The sequence below is a fragment of the Medicago truncatula genome, chromosome 3 (genome assembly GCF_003473485.1).
Source record: "Medicago truncatula cultivar Jemalong A17 chromosome 3, MtrunA17r5.0-ANR, whole genome shotgun sequence".
NCBI lineage: Eukaryota > Viridiplantae > Streptophyta > Magnoliopsida > Fabales > Fabaceae > Medicago > Medicago truncatula.
Genome location: NC_053044.1, coordinates 23,322,368 through 23,350,193, shown reverse-complemented (window position 1 = coordinate 23,350,193; position 27,826 = coordinate 23,322,368). Strand labels below are relative to the sequence as shown.

The 27,826-nt window shown below is 34.1% G+C and overlaps 2 protein-coding genes across 3 annotated transcripts; both read left to right on the top strand.

Moving 5' to 3' along the window:
* Positions 1–5,643: 5,643 nt before the first annotated feature.
* Positions 5,644–7,158, top strand: LOC11421715 (uncharacterized). The gene is made up of 2 exons (XM_024778816.2): positions 5,644–5,813; positions 6,680–7,158. The coding sequence occupies exons 1-2, from the start codon at positions 5,747–5,749 to the stop codon at positions 7,156–7,158; spliced, it is 546 nt and encodes a 181-aa protein (XP_024634584.1). The 5' UTR covers positions 5,644–5,746.
* A 4,929-nt stretch (positions 7,159–12,087) lies between these two features.
* On the top strand, positions 12,088–27,231 carry LOC112420155 (uncharacterized). 2 transcript variants are annotated; one of them, XM_039832492.1, is made up of 6 exons: positions 12,088–12,241; positions 16,514–16,585; positions 17,985–18,176; positions 19,425–19,610; positions 20,927–21,432; positions 26,440–27,231. In XM_039832492.1, exons 1-6 carry the CDS (start codon positions 12,091–12,093, stop codon positions 27,052–27,054), a joined length of 1,722 nt encoding a protein of 573 aa, XP_039688426.1. In that variant the 5' UTR covers positions 12,088–12,090; the 3' UTR covers positions 27,055–27,231. The 2 variants fall into 2 exon arrangements, with proteins under 2 accessions (XP_039688426.1, XP_039688427.1); XM_039832493.1 differs by lacking the exon at positions 26,440–27,231 and adding an exon at positions 22,018–22,076.
* Positions 27,232–27,826: the final 595 nt, after the last annotated feature.

The following is a 27,826-nucleotide window of genomic DNA, read 5'->3' as shown; positions in this document are numbered from 1 at the left end:
TGATATGAATTTTTTATTTGTTCATCCGATATCTCATATTTAAATTATGAATTTTGTTTTTGTAGAGTGACGTGGGTGATTGGAGGAGCGGCAGAAAATATGTGTGGACTATCATAAAATTTGTCTTATTAGATCATTGGTTCAAACTATACGAACCCACAAAGACAATGAAGTGAACTTGTCCATTAACAATTGAAGTTATGTTCAAATCACTACTACAAAATAACCCTTTAATAGCACTCATTTTAGCTCTTAATAGCGCTGAGAAAGCCCCCGCTATAATAGGTCAGGAGCCTATAATAGTGCTTTCCAAACGCTATTAAATAGCAATGCGTCAATAGCGCTTTCAGAAAAGTGCTAATACAGCCTTATTCTAGTGCTATTAAAGTAACTTTTTTAACAACTGTTTCTTAGCACTTTCTGAGAAGCGCTATCATAGCCTTTCTACTCAAATAGGGGTTTCTTAGCGTTTTACTTAAAGAAGCGCTATCTTGAGTGAGTGAGGGATTTCCGACCTAGAGAGAGTGAGTGAGTGGGGGATTCCGAGGGAAGTGGTTTTCAGTTTTGGGAGAAGGAAGTCGTTTTCAGTTTTGGGAGAAGGAAACTGATTTTGACCGAAGGACGGTGGAAGATTTTCGAGAAGGAAGGAGAGAGACTGAGTTTTGGACGGTGGAGAGAGAGTGAGTTTTGGAAGGTGAAAGCGCTATCTAACCTAGTTTTTTACAAGTTTTTTTTAACGCTTTCTGAAGAGTGCTATAACAGGTCTATAATTTGCATTTTTAATAGCATTTATCTATAAAAGCTATTAAAATTGTGCTATTAAAAGCCAAAATTATGGTAGTGAATCCTTTACTTTCACTTTGAGCCACCAATACTCTTGAATTTTGATCAATTAATTAGAATAAGTTCAACATTGATTTCGTTATAACCAAAAAGTCGATTATTACAAGCATTTCAAATCAACGCAATGGCAGCCAACCGCATGGCATGAAAACATTCTTTTGGCTTCACATCGGAACCTATAAACCACAAAATTGATAGAATTTAAAAAATTTGTTATTTGAGATAGCACAAAAAATATCCAACCAATTCAAAATGACACCATATTCTTAGAGACAATTCACAATCAAATAAAATGTAGTTTAAATTTTCCTCAACACTACTACAATCATCAATGCATAAACATGAATTTCAATTTAAAATATCATGTTTAAATAAATTACTCTCGATCGATATCATGTTACGTAAGAATCTTTATGTAAATAAGGACATCTTCAAAGGAACGATTTTCGTCTTAACTTTGACAATTGACAATGAGATCTAGTTCTCCAAGCCTTAAGATAATAACTTGTAAGCATCATTGACAACATAATTCTTGTTGTGAAATTGACCTCCAAAACCACATATCAGATACATTAACCTGCAACTGAAAATTATCCACCAAAGCACAACAATCAAGCACTAAATCTTGTTCTTAAACAAAAAGTCATCTACTCCACCTCCAACCCACTCTGACTGTCAAGTCAATAAGCGTCGTGGGTGATAAAGGTATGTATCTAGGGTGAAAATTGAGTGTACCCGAACCAATGCCACGAGTTAGTCTTTATAGGGTAGGTTAAGGAGTTTTGTCCCCTTTATTGGGTATGTTAAGGATTTTTGTCCTCGAGTTGTTAACTTGACAACCGTCCTTGAGGGATACCTGAAGGAGATTATGGAAAGGCAACATTGTATAAGGCCTGGATAGTCCAAATCTTTTGTAGTGATATTTAGGGTGAGTCCATGCTAAGGTCCACCTGCGTATGAGCTATGAAAGATACCCATATCCAGTCAAGGATTAGGCCTTGGCCCAGCTTAAAACATTTCTAAAGCTTGTTTAGACGAAATTTAGTGCGTTTTGAGATCCTTCATTTTGGATATTACTAATAGTAAAAAGAGGGTTCATGATGTTAGTATTATACTTGTTTGCCTCTTCAAATAAAATGATCAAGGCTTGTTTAATGAAATCGATACGGAGCTGCAAAGTATAGGAGCTGACATTTGGTCTTCGAAATTTTTCCTAACGCACTTCAAAATTGTTCTCCTTGCTGAAAATTAGTCGGTTGAGAGTTACATTCCGATAATTTTTTACACACAAAAATAGTCGATCGAAAGTTGGACCGACATGGGTAGACCATTTCCATTTGATTGTTCAAGTCAAGCCATCCAGCTCAGCACGTCTTCAGCAACACTAGATTGATTGTTCAAGTCAAGTCGGCCAGCTCAGCACATCTTCAGTCAAGCCAGCTAACTCAGCACGACTTCAGTCAACACTGGATGGATAGTTCAAATCAAGCCAATCAGCTCATCTCATCTTAACTTAATACCACGTGTCCTGTACGGATGATCATCACGTCTTAACGCGCCTAGTACGGATGAGTTACTTCCTAATCCACGCGCGGCTGTACTCAAAGCAGACAACCGAAAGGAGGCTCTGGATCATAACTTAATGGGCCTAGAATGATTAGAGAAAGGCCCATTAAGCTAACACTTTGAGGGCTATAAAAGGGGGACATTTAGATGGGATGGGACAAATTCTAGATAGTGAAAACAATGTATTATTCATTTATTTCTTAAGAGTGCTCTTGAGACTCCACCTATGATGTTTCACTGAGCAGCTCATCTGTTGTAATTAAACTTGTGTTTACATACATGAACAAAATTTACGACCTGATCGGAAGTGAATTTAAGGCGCCTTAAGAGCAATTATCTTAGCTTCGGTGTTGAGAGTGTTATATATATCTAAGCCAACAAATTTGAGTCTTTGGAAGGCTCTGGTTAGTTTGTGGCCGCATATCGTTCTACGTACTAGCTCTCTTTGGGTTGTAGAAATGGCCATAGTATTAGTGATTGGCATAGTTTCTGGATTGAACCTGGTCTATGCATTGCAAATTTGGTTATTAATATCCCATTGGATATAAATGAAGCCAAAGTTGTTGACTTGTTGAATGAATTAGAGAACATAAACTGGAATGGTTTGTTAATACCGTTATTAGTCAAACGTTAGCTATAGATACTTCAGAAGGGGTGCGGCTATGATGCATAAGAAAATCCTTATGCACCCTGCATAAATTCAGAAATAGTTTTGGAGTATAACTCACAAAAACCATTTTTACAAAACATACTATAATTTTATGCAGGATGCTGGAAACCATTAAGTATATCTAATGAATTTAGAATACAACTCACAGAAACCATTTCTAAATTTATGCAGGGTGCATAAGGCCGCAGCCCCTTCAGAAGATGTTTCTAATGGCTGGGATATCAGACTCTGGCCTGATGGTATCAAGGTAGTTTCAAGTTGCCTTCACCGATGTTGCTAATAATCTATCTATCTAAACTATATTGTAAAGTAAGAATTGTTCTCATAAAACATGATCATGCCTATGTGATATTTTCAAAATATTTATCATGCGCTCTTATAACTTCCCATCCTATCCCATCCTATCCTATATCCTATCTATTCCTTTCTAATGTAACTTCCAAATAACTCATTACTTCCCTTAAAAAAAATAAAAAACTCATTACTTTTTTATTACTTCTTTTACTATTAATGTATCTTAAACCATTTTTATAACTGCTTAACCAGTTTGCACTATTTTCATGGATTATCTACTACTATAAGCAAAATTTGTAGCTTGAATATAGGAATTTTTTTTTCTTCTCCTATCTTGTGCCATAAATATAGAAAAAAATAAGTTTTTCTCTCCTCTCCTATGTCTTATATTTAGAAAAATAGTTCATTCTTATCTCTTTTAATATCTTAATTTAGCTAATTGACATATAAAATAAAAATATTTAATAAAAACACTACATTGATGTCGATATTTTGAATTTAATAATTAGTTTTTTAAATTTTATCATGTCCATTTTCTAACTTTGGTATATAAATTTTTTCTTCCATGGACGTAAGCACGTAAAATCTGGAATGAGTGCGGCACAAATATTTAATGGTATTTTACATATAAACCAAAAAAGATATTTAATAGAAACACTACATTGATGTTGATATTTTGAAAATAGTCATGAATTTTTAAAATTTTATCAAATAAATTTTCTCATAGTAATACATAAAATTTTGCTTATGCAAATATAAACACAAAATCTGCAACGAGTGTAGTGCAAATATTTAATAGTGTTTTGCATATAAAATGAACAAATATTTATTAAAAACACTAAAGGTTAATATTTTGAAAATAGTCATGAATTCAAAATTTTATCATATTGATTTTCTCATATCACTACATAGAATTTGTCTCAAGAGATATAAACACATAAAATCCGCAACGGTGCGCGGTGAAAATATATCACAGTGTTTTACATATAAAATAACAAAATATTTAATAGAAATGCTACGTTAATGTTGTGATATCGATTTTCAAAATGTTATCGTATCGACTATCTCATATTAGTACATTTTCAGTTCCTAGTCGTCATAACTTGAATTTAGTTCATTCTTGGCTTATCAATTCTGTTTCTTCTCCAACTGTGAAAAAAATTGCGTTCCTTGAAAACACTATTGATGTTCAACAAGATCTCAAAGAAAGATTCTCAAAATTGATCGCATCCGTGTTGCTAATCTATGTTCTGAGATAAATCATCTCAAGCAAGGCTCCAAATCTGTTCTTGATTACTTTTACTAAGATACGAGGACTTAAAAAAAAGTTTAGTTCTCAAAAGTCATTGCCAACTTGTAAATGTTTTCAGCAGTGTAAATGTGATGATGTGGGTGCAACTCATGTGTTTAGTCTTGAAGATCATGTAATTCAATTCCTGACATGTTTAAATGACAATTTTCAGTTGTTAAATCTCAGGTTCTACTATCTATGGACCATTTACCATCAATTAACAAAGATTCAAGAAGAAAGCAATAATATTTCCTTACCTCCAAATCGTGATCCTAGTCTAACTACCGATGATCCTAATACACTCATAAATGCTGCTGATTCTAGAAAATTTCAAGCACATGGCAAACCAAACATATCAAAACTAAATTAGACATCTTTCAAATCACTCTTTGCTGATCTGAAAGTGAAACCAAACATAGACAATATGTGAAAATTTTCCAACCATAAATCTTAATATTGCTTCCAATAGATCAAATAAATATTGCGTCTTGCGCTCGACTTGCTTAATAATATTATGCTGTTTCAAAAAAATAAATAAAGATTGTACTATTAGAAAAAGAAAAAGAAAAGAAAAAGGCTAAGGTACATCAAGGCATGAGAAACAGGACGGGATAACCTTATAATATGCAAAAGAAAAATGGTGAGAAAGAATGTATCATTTGCTTTTGTTTCTCTCAGTTTAAAGCTGCAACGAAAGAGAAGAAAGGAATAAAAATAAAGCAATACACAATTTTGCAGGGACCTTTTTAAAAAACAAAATATTTTGCAGGGACCAAAAATTACAAAATGAGTTCAATCAGCGTGCGCTACGTAGGCATTTTGGTGACTTGTCATTACTTAAATGGGCCCCAGGGGTATTTTTAAAAGACATATTTTTTTGCGGGGACTGATTTCTGAATTTTTATTTTACAAAGACCAAAACTTAAACGGACCATATTTACAGGGACGAGTGCAATATTTAAGCCTTCTTTATATAACGGAATTAGGTTTGCACTTGATGTGCTCAGTTTCTTACAGCACCACTACCAATCTCTCATTGATACTTATTCTTGTTATTTTCATTCTAAGTGCAAACTTACGAAATGAATCATAACTCTATGATTCAGCCTCAAGATGAAGACGAAGATGTACCTTATGATTTTCAAGATGGTACGTCCAAACTCTCTTTATATTTATCAGGCTCTTTAAGTTGAAAGTTCAATATTTCTGACATTTTTTCCTTCAAAAAATAAAATATAATAATAAAGTGTCATTTGTTATGTCTAATTATTCATGACCAAACTTTAAATTTGGTCTCTGTCTTTGTAAGTCATTTCAAATTAGTCTCTGACTCTATCAATATTTCAAAATAGTCATTGTTTTTGTCAAAAGTTTTTCAATTAGATCCATGTCTCTATGTTTTTGTCACCTAACGAGATACTTAATCGAAAAGCTTTTGACAAGGACAGAGACTATTTTGAAATATAGTCAAAAGTTTCTCAACTAGATCATTGTCTTGATGTTTTTGTTACATGACGAGAGACTTAATTGAGAAACTTTTGACAAAGAGATGAACTATTTTGAAATATTAATAAAGTTAAGTGCTAATTTGAGAATATCTTACAAACATAGGGACCAATTTGATGGTTTACTCCATTATTCATTCTCACTTCCAATTTTTTTATATGACATTAAATATTGTATGTCTTACTATTTTATTTTGGGGTTAATGGTGTTTTACCCCCTGTAATATAGGTCATTTTTTATTTTCCTCCCTGTAAAATATTTTTTTTGATTTACCCTCTGTAAATTTTTTTTTTTTTTGGAATACCCCCTAATAGGTCATAAAAAAACGACTTTATTTTTTTTATTTTTTGCAGAATTTTTAGTTTTTTTATGACCTATTAGGGGGTATTCCAAAAAATATATATTTTACAGAGGGTAAATCAAAAAAAAAAAATTACAGGGAGAAAAATAAAAAAATGACCTGTATTACAGGGGTAAAACACCATTAACCTGTGACAACAAATATGTAGCTGCCGTGTTCCGCGAGTTTGTAATGGAAGACAAATGGAAAGAAGTGATAGATAAATACGAAGAACATGTATATTTTCACAAGATAAGAATAAAGGGAAGAGGAACAGCATTACATGTGGCAGTAAGCAATGCCAACGAAGACAGTGTAAAACGTCTTGTAGATGCAATAGTAAAGCATGATGATCAAAGTGGTTTTGAAATAAAGACTGAAAGAGGTGATACTCCTCTTCACCTTGCAGCATATAGAGGATTCAAAAGTATGTGTCAATGTATCATTGGAAAATATGGTGAAAGGAAGCATTTGATTCAAGTAAACAATGCAAAGGGAGAAACACCACTTTTTTGTGCTGTGCTTGCACGCCATAAAAAGACCTTTCTTTACCTACATCATTTTTTCCCATCTGATATCACTATTGCTATCAATAACGTTGGTGCTACCATTCTTCACGTTGCCATTCATAGAGAAATGTTCGGTTAGTTCTTTCTCATCTCTTATTTTATTTATTCTTTTCTTCTTACTTTTCTTTTTTAATATTTTACTTTTTTCCTTTCTTTTTCGGAAGAACTGAATCAAAAACATATTTTTATGTATGTGTGGTAAAGTAGTTTTAAGTACAATTGATCTGGCTGGTAGGAATGGTTGAGTCGCAACGGTTGTAGAGAGTGCTCCGGTGATCGGTAACTGTTTCTGGTGAGGCGGCGACGTGTCTTCTGTGGTAGAACGAAGGGTGCCTGCAGGCACGCTAACATTTCGATGATCAAGTCAGTATGGAAACTAAGATAGAAAGTGTATGAAGTTTTGTGGAAAGTGTTGTGTACCTTGAGGGTGAAGAAAGTTCACCCTTATATAGGCGCGCTTATGGAATAACCGTCTCCGGGTTATGCGGCGTATGATTAAGAGCCGGGAAGGACACATGTAGTGTGATCCCGACAATGGGGCGTGCTCTGGTGTGGCACGGTGGAGGCATGTTGGCACGCTACTTTGAGTGCGTAGCCTTAAGGCAGCGTATTATTATATAAGTGTATCCGTGTGAGTGGCCCAGAACAGTTTCCCTTAAGCCATTGATGTCTTTATGGCTCAATGAATCATAGGACACTCATAGCACACTCCCTAATCTACGTCCACCTTACTAAGGGTTTCAGGAGAATGATTCTATTATGTTGCAACTTTTTTCGGACAGCTAAGTACCCTTTTCCCTAATTACTAACCAATTAATTCCTAGGTTCCGTAAGGCACCACCTGACCAAGTGGGTTTTAGCCACTGAGTTCCTACGTCTATGGTCAACAATTCCTATGGTATCTTTGGATAGTTAATAATCAACTACTTACTGAACATATTGTTATCAGTAAAGGGATATAAATATCAACTTATAAGCATCAAGTTAGTGATAGCAATATTAGGCCCTGTCACATCCTAAGTACCTAATCTAGGGTTGCACCTTTCACAGAAATAAATTACTTCCTAATACAACTTACTAACGAACAAAAGAATAAATAAATAAAATAAATGACATATTAAATTAAATAAATATCCTATAAAAAACATACAGAGGTTCATCTTAGAACCCTAACCTAAAATGATTTAGTTATACAAGGTAACTAAAAATAAAATACTAAAGATAAAAACATACCCTAGAAAATCAAGGAGAAGATAGATTCTCTCCTGAAGCTCCTAAGTAGCCTTCCTCTTGAATTTCCACAGTTCTGAATGAGGAAAGCTAGTATTTATAAGGGAGATTTTTAACTGGGTTTGGACTAAAAACGCGGGCTAAACCCAGAAAAATGAATAAAATTACGCATGCGCCCCCACATTTTAAGATATTTGGGGTGCATAGCATATGCTTAAGGTGCATATTTGCTTTAAGCAATGCTTAAGGCGCATATTGCATGCCCTAGGCGCTTGGTAATGCAATTCCATACTCCTCCTTTTTCCAGTGTTTTTCTTATTTCATCTTCCCTTCTAGTCTTACTTTGGGGTTGGATAATGTGAAATGAGTGATCATTTAGCTAGTTTTGGATGCTTGGTGGATTCAATGATTAGTGATTATCCCATCTTGGTTGACGGTGAAGGAGAGGCTCTGAGGGTAGGCACTGATTTTACTTTTCCTTCCATTACTTTAGAAAACCTCGTTGTAGTTATTGATATTGAAGGGGATGAGTTGTATTGCGAAATGAAGGCATCTCTTGTTGGCCGTCTGAGACATCCCCCTTCTTATTGAAAGATTGTGTGGTGGTTGGACGAGTGCTCTAGGGCTCGTGCTCACGATTTCCCTTATCTTTTTAGGAAGAGAGAACCTCTACCAATGGTTAGTCGTGCGGGCGTCCTGGTCTAAAACTTGATTACAGTTGGGTGGTTGGTGTCGTTACAGAAGTTGTCTCTTACTATCAGTCGGTCGACCAGTTGAACGGGATTCCATGGAGTCTCCATGGGTCCTGGGCTTTGGAAGGTCCGAAAGGGTCGAAAAGGACGTGTATATTGAACGGGGAACTAGATGCTCTTCCCCTTTTAGCAGTTTCAAGCTAGTGGTTCATCGTCATCTGAAGGTGGCGCCTTCCCAACTTCACTCTCTATCTTGGGTTTTTGTGAAGGTTTACTAGTTCTGTCGTGAGTATAAACACCGGCGACCCAACTTTCATAACTTTTTTACCCTCTTTGGGGTTCGCGGCGCGGTTGGGGTAGTGACTCATGGTTGGGTAGAACTTTATTAGAGAATAATGTTTTTTAAGGACTACGCGTGTCTGGCACGTTCCTTCGGACTACCCGGACGATAATGATTTGGATGGCCCGAGACTGGAGGTCCTATTTTCAGAGATTATGGCGCATAAGCCTCTTTTCCCCCATTTTTGGATTAAGTAACATTTTGACAAGCCGGCCGCCGATTACTCCTTCGTGAAGGGAGACCTTACCCCTTTCGACAGGTGTATGAAGTTCTCTCTTGAGGATTTGATTGCTGGTTTTATATTGTAGTGGGTTCCGGATTTGAAGAATTCTGAGGGTCCTTCGTAGAAAGTGCCCTAGTTTGTGGATACCCTTTTGATTCTTCAGGTGCAGGATGCTGCCCACCACTGTGAGATTTTTGGTGAGCCGGTGTTCCCTTGGGGTTTTTCATTACTTTTTGCCTTTTGTTTACTCAGTTTATATTGCTTGTTTATTTTTCTCTTGTTGCTGTAAGTTTAATGTCGTCTATCAGCGGAGGGAATTGGTGGTGGATTAGTGCATATAAGACCGTCGTTTTGTGTACCATGATGGCGGGCTATGATTTGCTTTAGGGGGATGCTCTTGAACGTACGACGGGTGACATGTCTTGTTTCTTCAAATAGGGAGACAAAAAGCTTCGAGACATCATCGCTTCCCATCAAGCGGCTCTAAAGGAAGCCAAAGAAGTGGCGGGCAAGGAGGTCCGGTAGGCAGTCGAGAACGTGTGTCGGGAGCTTAGCCAAAAATTTGTAGATTCTGAAATGTAGGCATGAGATGCAAAAGAGGCTCTTTCTTCTTTTGACAAGCAAGTGACAAACCTGTACGCTGATCATGACCGTTCGAGTCAGAAGTTAAGTGAGGAATGTTCGGAGACCGTCGCCTGGAAGGCCCAAGCTAAGGAAGTTGAAACCAAGATCTCTCTTTTGGAGGAAGAATTGTAATCCTGCGACTTCAGTGAATAAACTTTTTCTGCGGAAATCGAAGCCTCTTCTCTGGTGGTTAGTTCTCTTTCTCCTCTGGCAGTGTGCTGCTTTTGGCGTTTCGTTTTCGCTTATGCAAGGTGACTTAGGGAGTGTCGGCATTCCCTAGCGATCAAATACTTCGCCGAGTTACCATAACGGGAGATAGCGGGTAAGGTTTCCCTCGCGCTTCAAATTCGAACTGTAACGCGCTAAGGCTCCCGTGGCGGTTTCCATGGATCGACGGAACTCCTCTTGCATTTCTTTCAAAAAAATTCCCCAAAGTTTCGTTTCTACCGTTCTCTACACGCTCAAGTCGGTTACTCTATTGTTGAAGTAGGTTCATCAGGTTCACCAGTAGTTCCTTCGTCTCAGATGACGGCGAGATCTGAAGGAGCAGTGTTGAAGGAGTGTGTTTCTCTCATCAAGAAGGTGTAGGAAATTAAAAACTGTTGAATCAGAGCCGTTGCGGTGGCATCCAAGATAATACCATTTTTTTTTCTTAATTCACTATTTCATGGATCGAGGTTGTTCGATCCTTGAGAATCTGAGTCGTCGAATGTGGTGTCCGACTGGTGGAAGGATGGCTTGCGGTGGTTCTTCCATGAACTTTGGCCATTACTTCGAATGTAGGAGCGATAATTGTCAACCGCTGCGGTGGAGGAATGTGTAACTAAAAATGGTTACGACGGAGATGTGCATACGTGAAAATGGTTATGGTGGAGGATCGTTGGACCATCGTGGTTTAGCGAATGATCCCTTCCTTCTAACGCCAAATGATATGTCTGATAGGAACGGTTGTAGAGAGTGTTCCGTTGATTGGTAACTGCTTCCTGTGCGGCACTGATGTGTCTTTTGTGGTGGAACAAAGGGTTCCTGCAGGCACGTTAGCACCTTGACGATCAAGTCAGTATGGGAACTGAGAGTGAAAGTGTTAGAAATATTGTGGAAAGTATTGTGTACCTTGAGGGTGAAGCAAGTTCACCCTTATATAGGCGCGCTTATGGCATAACCGTCTCTAGGTTATTCGGCGTATGATTAGGAGCGGGAAAGGACATATGTAGCGTGATCCCGACAATGAGGCGTGCTCTGGTGTGGCTTGGTGCAGGCATGTTGGCGTGCTCCTTTAAGTGTGTAGCCTTAAGGCGGCGTATTATTGTACACATGTAGCCGTGTGAGTGGTCCATAACAATAATAATGGAATTTTTAATCAAAATATTTAAGAAGAAATATATATTTAGGGGATATATCATATATGAAATAATATTTTAAATTAAGATCAAATATTAATATTAATAAAAGTATACATTTTTTAGATTAATTGTGGGATCCTATCCCCTTACAATGATCCAACAATTAAATTCAATTGTATTCTTATATTTTATTTATTTTTGACCAACTGTATTCTTATATTTATGAAAACAATAACATTACTCAACTTATTGACCGTCCCTTGGCATCACTTAGTTGGTTAGCTACTCTCATCTGGTTGGTTAGATCAATACTTTAAGTTATTTTGCTGACCTGACCTTATCTAATTGGCTAGCTATCGAAATTTAACCATTTAGATCCATACTACACCTTAATAATAAAATTTCAATATATTAAAAACATCAGAGGTGAAAATTATAAACTTATTTTAATTAAGAAATTCTTCTATGGTAAAATTTAATCTAGACTTGAAAAAAAATATTAACCAAATTTTTTACTGTATATACCTTGTTAATAATCTACGTGTCTTATGCAACAGGTATGGCAAATATAATAATGTATTTGTATCCAATTTTTCGCTCTATGGAGGACAAATATGGAGTCTCTCCTCTTGAAATTCTTGCTACTAGGACATCAGCTTTCGAGAGTAGTAAAAATCAGCTATCATGGTGGATGAAAATTCTTTACAACTGTAAGTGACACACGCATATATGGTATTTTTTATGCATATATGTGGTATAAAAACAAATATATTTTAAAACAAAATTAAATTAAAAAAAAAAAACCTTTAAACGTTTCTCTTTTTGTTTTATCAATATCCGAATAAGCCTATAATAACTCGATAAACCACGTCTTATATGTTTGTCATAAAAATTGTATTCTTATGGAGCATAAATGTTATTGTGAATGAGAGCCCAACTAACCAAGTGAATCATGGTTTTAAATTGTGGTCTTGCGGTTGTTGCGACATGTATGGTGGATGTTGCGGTGTAAAATGATTATTAATTTTCACAAATTATATAAAAGGTCACCATCATACAAATACATTATTTACCTACCAAATTATATAAGTACGATACATATGGTTTTAACAAATTTATTGATGACTGTTTGCTTATTGATTTTACCGATTTGTGGTCGTTTGTTCACATAGTATCGCGGTGATGGTGTTACGATGAGCAAACTTGACAGGCTTTGGTTGTCTGTGACATGGTGTGATACATGGCCGAATTGCATTCAGACTGTGCTTCAACGGGGTCTCTCTGATCACGTCCTGGTAGTACTACTTTCTGATGCCACTAATGGGGACCTCGGCCTTTTCGGATGATGAAGTGTTGGGCGGATTATCCTGGTTATGTGGACTTTGTTCGTGACAAATGGCGAACTTTTAATGTGGAAGGATGGGGCGGTTTTGTGTTGAAACAGAAGCTGAAGATGATTAAACAATGTCTGAAAGATTAGCATCAACAACAATCGAAGAATTTGCGTGTTGGACAACAAGATTACGGAGATGAAGAATCAAATTTCTTCCCTTGACACTAAGGGGGAGGAATTTGCGCTTCTTGATGATGAGGTGCAGGTGCATCGTGAGTTGTCTGTTAGTTTGCATTCTATGTCATGGGTGCAGACAAGTATTAATTAGCAGAAGGCAAGGATGACTTGGCTCCAGGAAGGTGATGCTAACTCAAAATTCTTCCATTCTGTTATGTCTAACAGATGGCACCACAATGCTATTCAGTTGGTCTATGTGGATGACGTCAAAGTCGAAGGGGTCTAAAATGTTAGAACAACTGTTTTCAAACATTTTTCTTGTCATTTCCGACCACTTGGCGTTGAAAGGTCGGGGGTGGATGGTGAGCATTTCCGCAAATTGCCGAGTGCGGATGCATGCAATCTAGTTTGGCCTTTTTCTATAGATGAGTTGAAATAGGCAGTCTGGGATTGCGATAGTTATAAGAGTCTGGGACCCGATGGTATCCGTTTTGGCTTCATCAAACAGTTTTGGCAAGAATTAAAAGATTACTTTATGAGATTTTTGTCATAATTCCATCGTAATGGGAAACTGATGAAGGGGTGAATTCAACATTTATTGCGTTAATTACGAAGTCGGACCGTCCACAAAAGCTTAATGATTTTTGATCCATTTGTTATGTGGGATACATGTATAAGATGTTGCCTAAGGTTCTTGCTAATAGGTTATGTGCGGTCATTGGTAGCGTTCTTTCAGATTCTGAGTCAACATTTATTCACGAAAAGCAAATTTTAGATGGTATTCTTATTGCTAATGAGGTTGTGGACTAGGCTAAGCACATGAATAAGGAAATGTTGTTGTTCAAAGTCGACTTCGAAAAGGCATATAATTCAGTCGACTTGAACTATCTTGATTCGATGATGATTCATATGCATTTCCTGAATTTATGGCGGAAATAGATTTTTGAATGCGTCGGACGGCAACTACTTCAGTTCTTATGAATGGGTTGCTGATAGAGGAGTTTCTTATTGAGCGAGGGCTCAGGCAAGGGGATACCCTTTCCCCTTCCTTGTTCCTTCTAGAAGCCGAAGGTTTTAAGGTCTTGATGAATACTTTGGTGAATGCTAATTTGTATCGCGGGTATAGTGTTGGCTGGCAGGGTGATGCGCAATTATCTAATCTTCAGCTCATGAATAATACTCTCATGGTTTGAAATGTTCTCAAATAAAAGAAACACCGCCCGCATAGAGCGCACGTTAGGGAAGTATGTTGACTGGAGTGAATGTCTCTGATTCTTGGTTCAGGGAAGTGGATTCAGTGATGAACTGTAGAACATGATGCATACATTTTGTTTAGTTGGTGTTGCCAATCCGTGGGGATGTCAAGAAGCTCAACTTTGGAAACCTGTGATTGATCGTATTATAGCTCGGTTGTCGTCATGGAACAATAAGTTTTTATCATTTGCTGGCCATCTAGTATTACTGAAATCTGTCATCTCTTCGCTTCTGGTTTACTTTCTTTCCTTCTTTATTGACCCTGCAGGTATAATTTCTTCTATCGAATCTATTTTTAAAAGTTTTCTTTGTTTTTTTTTTTTTGGGGGGGTGGAGGGTCAGGATTTAAGGAAAATTGGTTGGGTAAAATGGGAGTCTATTTGTTTACCGAAGGAGCAAGGGGGTTTGGGAGTGCGGCGGTTAGAAGAATTTAACCTTTCACTTTTAGGGAAATGGTGTTGGAGGATGTTGGTTGAGAAGGAAGGGTTGTGGTATCGAGTGTTAAAAGCTAGATACGGCGAGGAGGGGGTGATTGAAGGAGGGGGGATACACGGCTCCTTGTGGTGGAGAGTGTTGTGTAACATTCGTGGAGGGGAGGGGACGGGAGTAGGGAATTGGTTTGAGGACAACATTCGTCAGGTAGTCGGGGATGGTAAAAATACTTTCTTTTGGACGAATAATTGGGTTGGAGAAGTTCCTTTACAGAATAAATTCCGTCGACTTTTTTATTTAGCCGTGCATTGAGAGTGTTCGGAGGCTGATATGACGGTGTTAGGTTGGGAGGAAGGAGGGAGTGGATGGGTGTAGCGGAGAGGACTTTTGTTGTGGGAGGAGGAGTTTGTGAGGGAGTTCTGTGTTTTATTACATAATGTGGTTTTGCAGGACCATGTTAATGATAGTTTGAAGTGGTTGCTTGAACCTACTCAAGGCTATTCAATGCGCAGAACCTATCATTTTTTGACGGCATCTTATGAAGTTTTGTATGGGGGTCACATTTTCAATGTGTGGCATAAGGTCGTCCCTTCAAAGATATCTGTTTTTTCTTTGCGCTTCCTCCGCAATAGAATTCCTACCAAAACAAATCTATTGCCACGGAGAGTTCTTCATCATAATGATACTATGTGTGTGGGAGGATGTGGCTGTTCCGAAAACGGCGGTACACCTTTTCGTAGCTTGTGACATATTTGGCAGCATGTGGTCTATATTGTGGCGTTGGCTCGGTATTGATTTCGTCCCTTCAGGCGTGATATGTGAACCTTTTGATCAGTTTTCTCGGTTGGCACGTATGCCACAATCTTTTCATTCATTCTTCAGGATAATTTCGCTTGCTTCTATTTGAATAATATGGAAAGAACGAAACAACCGCAGCTTAAAAAATGTGGCTTATGATCCGTGTACCCTTTCTGACAAAGTGAAGTTGAATTCGTTTATGTGGTTGAAAACAAATCAGCCATCTTTTGATTTTTGTTATCACGACTGGTGTCAGTACCCGCTTCTTTGTATGGGTGTTACCATATAATTTATTATCTTTCGTTTATTTCTGGTGCTTCTCAGCGAGGCACCAATTGTGACATTGTAAACTGTTGAGTGCTTCTCTCCTAGCACGCCTTGTGCGGAGTGAATCGCCTTTCAATTAATATTATATTCCATTTTGACTTGTTGAAAAAAAGAAACCTTTCCTCATTATAATTTCCATAAACCTTCATATATTTCCCCTAGCTAGCTACATGTATTAATAACTAGTCCAATCACAAGAAGTGACAAAGTAGCAAACTAATAAATAATAGTATACTAATAACCACAACTATTTCAATACCAAATTCCTATCCAAAAGAACAAGACTCAAGTAATACAAGTGCTTTATAATTCAGATCTAGGATTAAAGAATATAGATAGTGTAAAATATTAGAACTATCTTGCTTCACTCTTCTTACTTTGTAATAGCCTCATACGATTTACTTTTAGGAAAGCCACATGTAATTCATCTTCTATTCCAACACGATTATTTTTCTTCTTTCAAATCCATGTTACTACTACATAGCATGAATTGTTTGTTGTTCAAAAGAAAAGTTAATATAGAGGGATAATTGAAAGATAAATCTTGTCAAATTCATGTATTTTGGAAGTCTAAAGGAATTTTACTTGCATTCTTGTAGTTTTATGCCAAAATTCATCAAAATAAAGGTCTAACGTTTTTTACAAAAATTTGCTGTTAAAGGTATTTCTGTCAAAGTCTCAGATCCAAAAACTAGAATTAAATTGTATGGCGTTGAAGACATTGCTCACCAAGGTAAGTTTTCAATGAATTGACTCTTATGATACATAGCCACGGTCATTATGTACTAGTGTTTAGTAATTTGTCAACTATATTAATAGTTCTCTTATTTTTTCCATAAATTAATGGTTATTTCTAAAAGGTCAAAGATTGAAAAAGATACAATAGTAAAAGAAAAGGTAAGATTAAAAAGATATAGTAATCAAATATTAGAGAAAAGGCACAAAAGCAACAACACCATTAATCCAAAATGAAAATTGATACTACCTTTGTCCCTATATATAAGATACTTTTGAGATCAAAATTTGTCTCTTTTTATAAGATCTCTTTGATATTTCAAAGTACATTACTTAATTTTTTTACCAATACACCCCTATTTATTTTATATATTTTTCTTCTATCAGCATTAAATACCATGTTGAAAATATACCCTCCATTAAGGAATAAAATTGTAAAAACAACAACAGTTACAAGCAAATTTATTAGCACTTTCAATTTTCTGAATTCCTATTATTTTTCCAAAAAAGCCTTATAATTAGAGACGAAGTTAGTAATAAACTAACAAAAAGAATTATTCATAAACAGTTTATTTGAGTTGTTCAATGCTACATAAATATAATCATAAGAAAACCATCAATTTTAGACTTAATCCATGACAATACCAGTATTGAAACCATGTCAAAGGGTGAACATAATATATGTTCCTTATAATCGAAAGCCATGTGGTTACGATGCTTCTAAATTGACCACGTGGATACTAACCAAATCGAATGAAGACATTCATGTAATTTTTTACCATAACCTACCAAAGCTATACATTTGACAACATTACATGAGTTATCATCTATCAACATACAAGTTGATATTTAACCAAATAGAACATCCTACCATAGTTAGCCCGTAATAGGATAATGAGAAAACAAATGTTTGGATGTTTTGTTCAAATTTCATCATTCCACACAAAGATGAGATGCTAGATTTTATACCCCTCAGTGGATCAAAGTAATTTGAGTTGTAAGACAATTATTTAGTAATCTCAATATATACAACAAAATATTCAATGATATCAAATTAGCCCAAGTAACTCTAAATAAAGGAGAATCTGATACAATTTCAAAATTTGATACCAACACATAAACCACTTTTACGGAAACAAATATTCGATATTAAATTCTCAGATCCAAACATCGTCATGTATAGTAATATTGGATAATAAATATATACATTCCTCCATAAGCTCATAACCTGAATATGGATGAAGTTCAAATTCCGTTGGAAAAGTTAATAATATTATTATAATTATAATTAATATTTATTTCTCTCTTTATTTTGAAACAATTTAGCATATGATAATTTTAGTGATGATATTTCAATGTGGTTCATTATATTACTAACCTATCGATATATACCGCAGAAAAAGGTGATCAAAGAATACCATCATACAATGTTGATGACTTGGAAAAGGCATGCAAAGTACGACATACTCTTGCTCGACTAGATTTTACTGCTAAGATTTTATGTCACTGCATTCAAATGTTTGTATTCGCCATATGGCATACCCTGTTTTCATCACCAAGAAAAAGATGGTCTACTCAGTCACTGTTGGGTATGTATATTGAACAACTTAACCTTTATTTTTACATGATTTAATTTGCATCCTACCATTGTGTTACACAAGGGAGATCGTCATACACAATTCAATCAATAAGTTTTAATAGATCAATTAGTGATATATATATATATATATATATATATATATATGACATTTCAAATAAGAGGACTTTTAAAATGAGAGGATGAGAGGAATTAATTTTGATCGTTGGATCTAAATCGACGCTTCAAATTTAATTACTCTTTAAAAAAGGGTTTATGTACCGTACTCTCCACCTTTTCTTTTTCCACTTTGTTCTCTCTCTCACGAGTAGTTATGTGCTGCTTCTTCTTAAACTTCATTATCCCCCATCATCGTAATCAACAAACAAAATTATGGATAACAAGGTTCAGAATAGAGAAGAAGAATTATGACAGAATTTCTTACCTTTTAACTTTTATTGAATCGTTTTTTGTGTTCTGGTGGAGGTTAAGAAATTCAATTTTGCAATACTCAATCTATGACAGAAACAAAAAAATTCATTTTTTTTCCATTTGAACCGAAAATCAGACGACGATGGAACACGAACGGGGGACTCAGAGGCAGAAAAGCGATGACCACCGAAAACAAAGCGATTGGATATTCTTACATCGGCGACGGCGACGATGATGGTGGCTTTCACAAGTTCCGACGATGAGTATCCAAGGGTCGGAAACTGTTAGTGCTACTGTTGGATTTTAGTGTTGCAGCCTTGCAAGTATTTTGAAGGAAGATGAAAGGTGTGAAATTGTGGATCTGGATGATACATGGAGGAAGATGACGTGTGTGTACACTACAGATAGAACATGTGGCTTTTTTATTGAGTAAATTAATCACAACCGTTAAATTTAATCTAAGGGTTCTTATTTAATCCTCTCATCCTCTCATTTTAAAACCCCCTCTCACTTGAAATGTCCTATATATATATATATATGTGTGTGTGTGTGTGTGTTGTGATCTATTAATTTAATGGTGCAAAATAAGCTAATGAATGATACAATACTATTCTACTTCTTGTTGTTGTTGTTGTTATCATGCTGTCTATAGTCTTTAAAGTTAATAAGTGAGAAATTTCGAGTTCAAACCTCAGCTCATATATACTGCAAAGTTCTTGTCAATTCAGCTATGCTCATGAGATGACATTATTTTATTTAACCATTGGTCTTTTGATTTGTGCACACACTTAATTAATTTTGCTGAACTTAATTAATTTTGCAAACTAAGGGGCAATAAAGAGGGTTAAGATGGAGCACATATGCGGTAGCCATCTCTTGGAAGCATTTATGAAAGATCCTTATGAGTCATACATGTGTGGTGGGGCTGATCCCTTTGATTATGGAGAACATGACGAAGAAATAAAAGAGAAAGCTGAGAGTTTTTTTGAAGATGTCAGGCGCAAACGGGAAGAGGGTAAGAACAAAATAATATTTTTGGACAAAAAAATGACTTAATAACTTTGTCGGTTCTTAATTGCATGTTAGACCATTTTGCACATATCAATACAAAACTATGATCATTAATATATTTAATTATCTATAACTAAAAATTATAAAAATTAATATTTTAAAAATATTGATTAAGACAAATCGATCATTTTATTTACTAATAATTGTATCCTTCATCTTAAAAAAAAAAAATACTAATAATTATCCTTATATATTAGTAAAACAATATGGTCAAAATAGATTCTGTAAATAGTATAGATAGTCAAACTGCTACATATATTAATTATTATCTGAGATGACAAAATGGATTGGACCCGTCAGGTTGGACTCGATTACCTATTTTTTTAGTGGGTTGGGTTGAAATTTTAAACCCGTCGCTGGTAGGGTGCCTGCTCCGCCTAACCTGCAAAAAAGTAGGGCAGTGACGATTTAGACGTTTTTTATTTATAAGTCACAATCAATTTTTTAACTTTCTCTTCTGTAAAGTGGTGTGGAGGGGATTTCAATTAATTTTATCACTTTTTAACTCTTAGTCAATTAATAACTCGTGAACTTTTTATTTTGAATGTTTTAATGATTTACTCTATATTTTTAGATGATGTAATTTATATGTTTGAATGATTATTTTCATATTTTTTGTGGAGTCATTAGTTATATACTTATACTTCTTTATAGTCTTTAAATTTATATATTTTTACATGTTTATGTGAAGTTTTTTATTAATATTTTTTTTTAAAAAAAAAAAAACACCGACGGGGTCAACCCGCCAATTTGCCGGTCCGCCATAAAATGGGACGAGGTGAAATTTTCAACTCTACATCTCTAATTGACCCGCCCCACTGCGCGCCCTATTTATACGGATTATTGGCGGGACGGTGCCGAACGGAGCGGATTGACCCTTTTTACCATCCCTAAAATGAGTATCCTTAAAAAAGAAATGAACGAAAAGAGTAAACTAATTTACTAACAAGTGTCTTAAATACACACATTAAATAAATAAACGTAGTAGTATTCTCTTAAAACATTTGTATTCAACCTTTTTAACGTTTAAAATTTCTTATTTCCAATAAAAAAAAACTTCTATTTTTGATTTCCTTAGCTATGACAATTTATTTAGAGGCGGAACTATGACACTTGTTAATTAGCAATTTAGCAATAATTTGATTTTTTTTTTTTATATCTTTCTCTATTTATAATTTATCTTTAATTTGTGTGAAGTAACATAATTTGTTTCGCAAAAAAAAAAAAAAAAAGTATAACAATCATAGTTGTGTATTGCAGAGGATTTAAAAAAGAATTCAAAACAAGAGAGAGAAGGAAATCAAAACATGGAAGATTTGGCTAAAAATGGCGTAGTTGAAATTATGGAAGAGCTTAATTCAAAAGTAAAGGCATCTGACAAGAAAGGCTTATTACTTGTAGCAATGAAGGAATTAGAAGCAAAGAAAAGTGGCACAAATGATACAGCATATTTGCGTGCAGCAAAACATGGCATAACTGAAATCATGCTTGCGCTTGAATCTAAACTAAAAAGTGTCATCCATGAAACTAACTCTGACAACGAAAATGCATTACTTATAGCAGTGAAATATAGACAGCCACAAGTTGTTGAAGGGTTGTGGAAGAGGCTTTCTATGGAAACCTTTCAGAGCATAAATCAACAAGTTGATATCAATGAAAACACCATTTTACACTTAGCAGCATTTACAGCAACACACAACGAAAACAATGCTTGGAGGATATCTAGTGCGGCCATGCAAATGATGTGGGACATCAAGTGGTACAAGGTACGTACGAACGTGTCACATACATATTATGCATGCATGTATATGAAAAAAGATCATATGATATTTTTAAGGCAAAACTGTATCAATTATCTTATATCTTATAATTTCAACATAGGGTTATGTATCAAAATAGAGACCATAAAACTAATCTCTGATTAAAAGTGGTTGTAAAGTAGGTTTCAATACATTTTATTCAAAGTTCCTTCCATTTAGTTTTTTCCATTCCCAAAAAACTTTTTTTATTTTTTTATTAAGAACTTAATTTATATTGTGTTTGACATACTTCTTCTTAAAAAAATCTAGAGAAGTAGAAAAAAAGTCAGACGAAACTTTTAGTTAATTTATTTATTATTGTTCCAAGTTTGTGTAGTTGGTCATTAAGGGCCGGTTTGTTATCGCTTTTTTAAAATATATTTTTATAGTGTAATATGTTTTTGTTATAATTTTTTTAATAAAGAAATTTTCAAGGAAAATAATAATTGGAGAGTTTTTTTTTATATAGTACAAATTTATGATACAATTTTTATTTTTTTTATATTTTACCGTTGATAATAATTGGAGAGTTTTTTTCTTTTTTCTTTTAAGGATTTGGAGAGTATTAACTATTAATTAATGTGGCAATCCCTTCAAACAATCTATCTTTGTTCATTATAAAAAATCAAAATCTAACTTTATTTCCATCAATAAATAAAATTCAAGGGAAATTCTATGGTGAAGTTATTCAATTGACTTTTTTGGTGAAGTTATCTTACATCCAATAATAATGCGCCATATGTCATGTGTGTTTATTGTTGCATAATATGTGTTGTGCATCTGCTCAATATGTTCTACCGTAGACTAGTTTTATTAGATTTTTTGAACCATCGGATTAAACACCTCACTAGTCTTATTGTGTTGCCTTTCACACTATATTTAATTCCTTTCTCTTTTTTCACCTTTTCTTCTTTCTATTTCAAGTTTCAACAACCCATTTATTCCAATTTATTTATTTATTGTTTTGCATTATAATTTTTTACTATTCTATGATAAACTGTTCATAAAACCCGTCCACCATATCCACCACCATGATGATGGCCGCCGCCACCACCTCCAAAAATTAAAATTTCCAGTTCTGTGTTATTTCGTGAAGTATGGATTGGCTTAATCTCCTGCGCAACGCAATTTGAACTTATCTCCACAGACCTGAATTGATTTTAAATTTTTTAGCAATCACATTACTGGAATTCAATTAAGAGTACATGAAATAGAAACAAGTAGAGCATCATTTGGTTATTCACAAGTCAGTGACGTAGCATGTCAAAAAACATCTAGTGTAACTGAGCCAAATAGAAGAAAATTCACGCCGATCAACTATGACGTTGGCGAGTCTCATCCACTAGCTTGTTGAATATTACAAACTTATTTGACTAAAGTAGAAGCGTTTAATAAACGGAAAAAAATTAAAAAAAATCCAGTTTTTTTTGGGTTATTAAAATTTCCAGATTTATGCTTTAAAAAAAAAAAAAAAAATCCAAATCTATGTTGTAAAATCCAGCGTCGTAGGCACAAAGATGGGAGGATAACCGTCGGCGATGGCAGCAATAATCCGACGACGGTGTAAGGATTGTATGAACAACACGCAACTTTTTTCAAATACTTGATTTGGAATTCATATAGGTGGGAAGTAAAGGAGAATAGTATTGAAAACAATTTATATAATCATCATTTTCGACGTTGAAATTGCTCTAAATCGTCGGGTTTGATTTCGGGTTTCGAATATCTGAACCGGGTTAAAGTGACCCGGCTGGAATGATGACTTTTTTTATCAGATTTATTTTATAAATAAGCAAGAACGAAAACATTGTACACTAAATGCACACGTTGCAGTGGTTTAATTTACTTAAAAACGCTTCAAGGTTGCGAGTTTGATTCCATGCCAAGGTTGATTTTATTTTTGTTTTGCTTAAAAAAAAGCGCTGGAAAAAAAAATTAAACACGAGTTTCATTAGTATGATGGATTGAACCAGGAACCTCAAGATACAAGTATAGCATTATAACCAATGAATCACAATCAATTTATTATGAAAATCTTGTACGTTTGCAATATATACGGAAATTAAATTGAATTATTATTTTTTAACTTAATTGAACCTTTGGTACACTAAGTTACTTGTTGTTTTCATTTTAGTCTCATAACTCTAAAGAGGCTAAAATGAAAAATTAGAATATTTATAAAGATCAAAACACATTTAACCCAATATTCAATGCATTGCAAATTGAAATATTTGATTTTTTTAAAAAGAATAATTTTTTAATTTGTAATCATTAAAAAGTGTCTTAAGACATCTCCTTCATAAATGTCATATTCAATAAGTAATATTCAATGGTCCGATTGAGTATATTTGATAGTGTTAGTCGGTTGAATTTCTTTTGATCGTCGCAGTAATATCCTTTCATGCTGATTAGGTTTCAAACATGATATTTTGTCAGATCAACTTACACCAAAGATTTTGATTTCTGAAATTTCAGTTCCTGTTTCGTTCTTATTCCAATAAGGTTATATTCAACGGTCTGATTGATTATATTTGATATCGTTAGTCGGTTTTGTACGTTTTAATCGTTTGAGCAATGTCCTTCCATGTTGACTAGGTTTCTAATGGGATAGTTTGTCAGATCGACGTGCATCAAAGATAAAACTTTAATAGTTCATCACTATTTTAAAAATATCTGCATAAGAAATTTATTTATTTTTTGAAATTTTTTATGTACCGATATTAGAAAGTCGATATGATAAAATTTTGAAAACTTATGACTATTTCAAAATATCAACATTAATAAGTGTTCTTATTAAATAATTTTTATTTTATATGAAAAACACTTTTAAATATTTGCACTACACTTGTTGTAAATTTTATCTATCGATATGATAAAATTTTAAAAACTCATAACTTTTTTTTTGATGTGATCATTACTAATATTTTTTGTCGAATAGCCATTCACTTTTTAAGAATGTGATAATTTTAGTAAAAAAAAAAAGAATGTGATCATTAGTAATATTTTTATTAATTAAGTTGATCGTGGGAGCAATGTCATTTCATGTTGACTAGATTTCTAATGTGATAGTTTGTCAGATCGACTTACATTTAAGATTCCGATTTTCAAAATTCCAGTTCGTGTTTCATTCTTACTTCAATATGGACATATTCAACGGTCTGATTGATTATATCTGATACCGTTAGTTGGTTGGATCCATTTTGATTGTCGGAGCAATGTCATTCCATGTTGACTAGGTTTCTAATGAGATAGTTCGTTAAATCGACTTACATCAAAGATTTCGATTTCTGAAATTTCAGTTTCTACTTCGTTCTTATTCCAATAAGGTCATATTTCATGACCTGGTTGATTATATTATGTTGACGTTTATTTTATTTAATATTGTACTACCTCCGTTCCTTTTTAATTGTCACATTTTACATAAATCAAGACAATCAACAATTGATACCACTTTTGATGCAATAAGATGTACTGACCTTATTCATTTAATATCCCATTTCATATATTTCTCTCTCCACAATAAATAACTAAGGACAATATTGGTAAAACAACATTTAATGTTGCATTGAACTTTGAAAGTGACAGTTAAAGAGGAACAAAAATTTTCTCCAAAAGTGACACTTAAAAAGGAACGGAGGTAGTAGTAGATACCTAATTATAATTTTATTAAAAATTATTTCAAAAAAAATTATTAAAAATAAAATTAAAATAGCTAATATTAATAAAACTAATATATATACTGATTTAGAGTTTTACATTTCCAAAGACTTTTTTTTGTTAATTTGAGAGGAATTCCAAAGACTCTTGTAAGTTTATAATGAACAACTTGTGACTCATATTTATGGGTTATTATACTTTTTCATACCATATCACTCATCTTTGAAAACTGAAAGATTAAGTGTTTATATCGTTTATAGTACGAAAAACTGAAAGATTAAATGTAAAACTTACGTAATAATTTTTTTTAGCAAATAGGTGTTACAAAGGACAATATAATGATCTAAATAGTATCATTTTTGTTATGAAATTGATTTTTCTTTCACAAGTCAAAAGCACGGTGGATAAGAGCAAAAACAAATCAGAAAATACATGGGATGAAATTATATTTAGGTCTTCGTTAAGATAAAATTGGAGAAATACGCTTAATTAGGGGATTAATTTGGGAAATGAGGAATTGAAATTGGAATTGTTTTTATGGAAATGTATTTAATTGTAATGTTTTTTTTTATTATGTAATTTCATTTTTTTTTAATTTCTGGGTTTTTTCTCTCTCTCATGAAGATGATGAATAAGTTGATGAAGATATGATGAAGAAGATGAAGGAAAGATGAAGATGTTGATTTAATAAAAATCTGGAAGAGAGAATATAAATAAATAAAGAAAGAGAAATAAAAAGGAGAGAGAATTGGTACTAGAAGAAAATTAATGTGTAGATGTTGTACCACAATAACATAAAGATCAAGTAAATCTAACCATTAAGATCATGAAATAAAGTTTTTCTTTACTAACGGTATTGTAGACCGCACTACACTGTAACATTATTAGGATTTCTGACGTGTCATCACTTAAAATCTGATTGGCCTATTCAAACGATTTCACCGAAAAAGTCATTTTCCTGACTTCTTCGTAGAAGCTCCCATTCAAACCCTAAAATACGTAGTCATTCTATCGATACATTACTTGATCCATGTTTAATTCAAAGTAACTCTTTGATATAGTTATTCTATTTTCATCCTCTTAAAAAAAAACACTGTATTTTCAAGATCTAAAAACTGTCAATTAATTTTTAAATCATGTCATATGTAAACTTCATCAAATTAAATGAATTGTACTTCTTTAAAAATAAAATGAATTGTACTTGTAACATACATTTAAAAATATATATTTTATTTAAATATTAGGAATATCTATTTATGTTTCTCTTAAAAATATTAACATTTTTTTGTCTTAATATATGTGAATGGTACTGTATAGTACATTAAAAGACTAGTACCAGACCATTACCATCATAGAAGCAACAACGATAGAAAAACCCCAGGTGAAATCTTTAAGGAGGAACACAAAGAACTTCTAGATAAAAGCATTGAGTGGTTGAAAGACACATCACAGTCATGCTCAGTTGTAGCGGCACTCGTCGCAGGCGTCTCCTTTGCTACATCAGGCAGCGTCCCCGGAGGTAATCAGAATACTGGAAAACCAACATTCGAAGGACAGCCTGCATTCGAAGTATTCTCTATATCTTCGTTAATTGGACTTTACTTCTCTGCCACTGCACTCATCATGTTCCTTGCTTTACTCACTTCTCGAAAACAAGTCGAAGACTTCAATAGAAACTTGCCATTGAAACTTCTTTTTGGGTTTAGTTCTCTCTTCGTAGCCATTGTTGCCATGTTCATTTGTTTCATTGGTGGACACTACTTTGTGCTCACAGATAAATATACCAAGAGTGGTATCTTGTTCTATTTATATATTGCCATTTGCTTGCCTATCACATTCTATGCAGTTGAGCATTTTCCGTTATATATTGATCTTCTCAAAGTTATTTTGAAGAAGGTGCCACCACCAAGTATCAAGGGTGTTAAGTTGTAGAGGTGTTTATTTTATTGTATTGCTTTGTGGATTGAAACTAATGAGTTTGGTTTGTACTTGAATAAGGAGTTCTGTGTTTATTATGTTTAGGGTACTGGTATGATTGTAGTGTGATTTGACTCTTTTTGTATCATTATAAGGTGTGATGAGGATTATATGAATTTTGTCGTATCTAAATTATGAGTTTTGTATCTCAAGAGTGATTTGGATGGAGAGATATGGGAGAATGAGATAAATTATGTGTGGATGGATTATCACAGAGGGGAGAGCGAGAGAGATAGAGAGAGAGAGCACATGGAAATTATATTGGTTCCTACTACAAACCAAAAATAGTCCTGTCCATTGCACTTCAGAGGGATTTCTACTATAATCTCATAGATTACAAGTTGCTCAAACACATAAACAAGAGACTTCCTTTGCTCAATTACACGAGAAAGAGACTTATATGGCTCAATCACACAAGAGACTTCTACAATCTAATTTAATCAAGCAAAATGTGTGTTGGAGTTTACACTTGATATACAATTAGAGATGTAATATAATAAAGTTCAAATGTACTCTTACACTTACGAATTTCTATTATAAGAAATTCGTTAAGAATTTGTGCGGTATTAATTTTGACATAGTTAGAACACTTGTAAAAATTCAGAGTATTATATTTATTCTTCAACTGCTCAGGTCCATCTATAGAAGATATTCTGAGAGCAGTTGTTGAAGAGTGTTAGCGCATCAAAAGGTTAGAGTCGTTGTGTAGTCATTCAAAATTCATTTG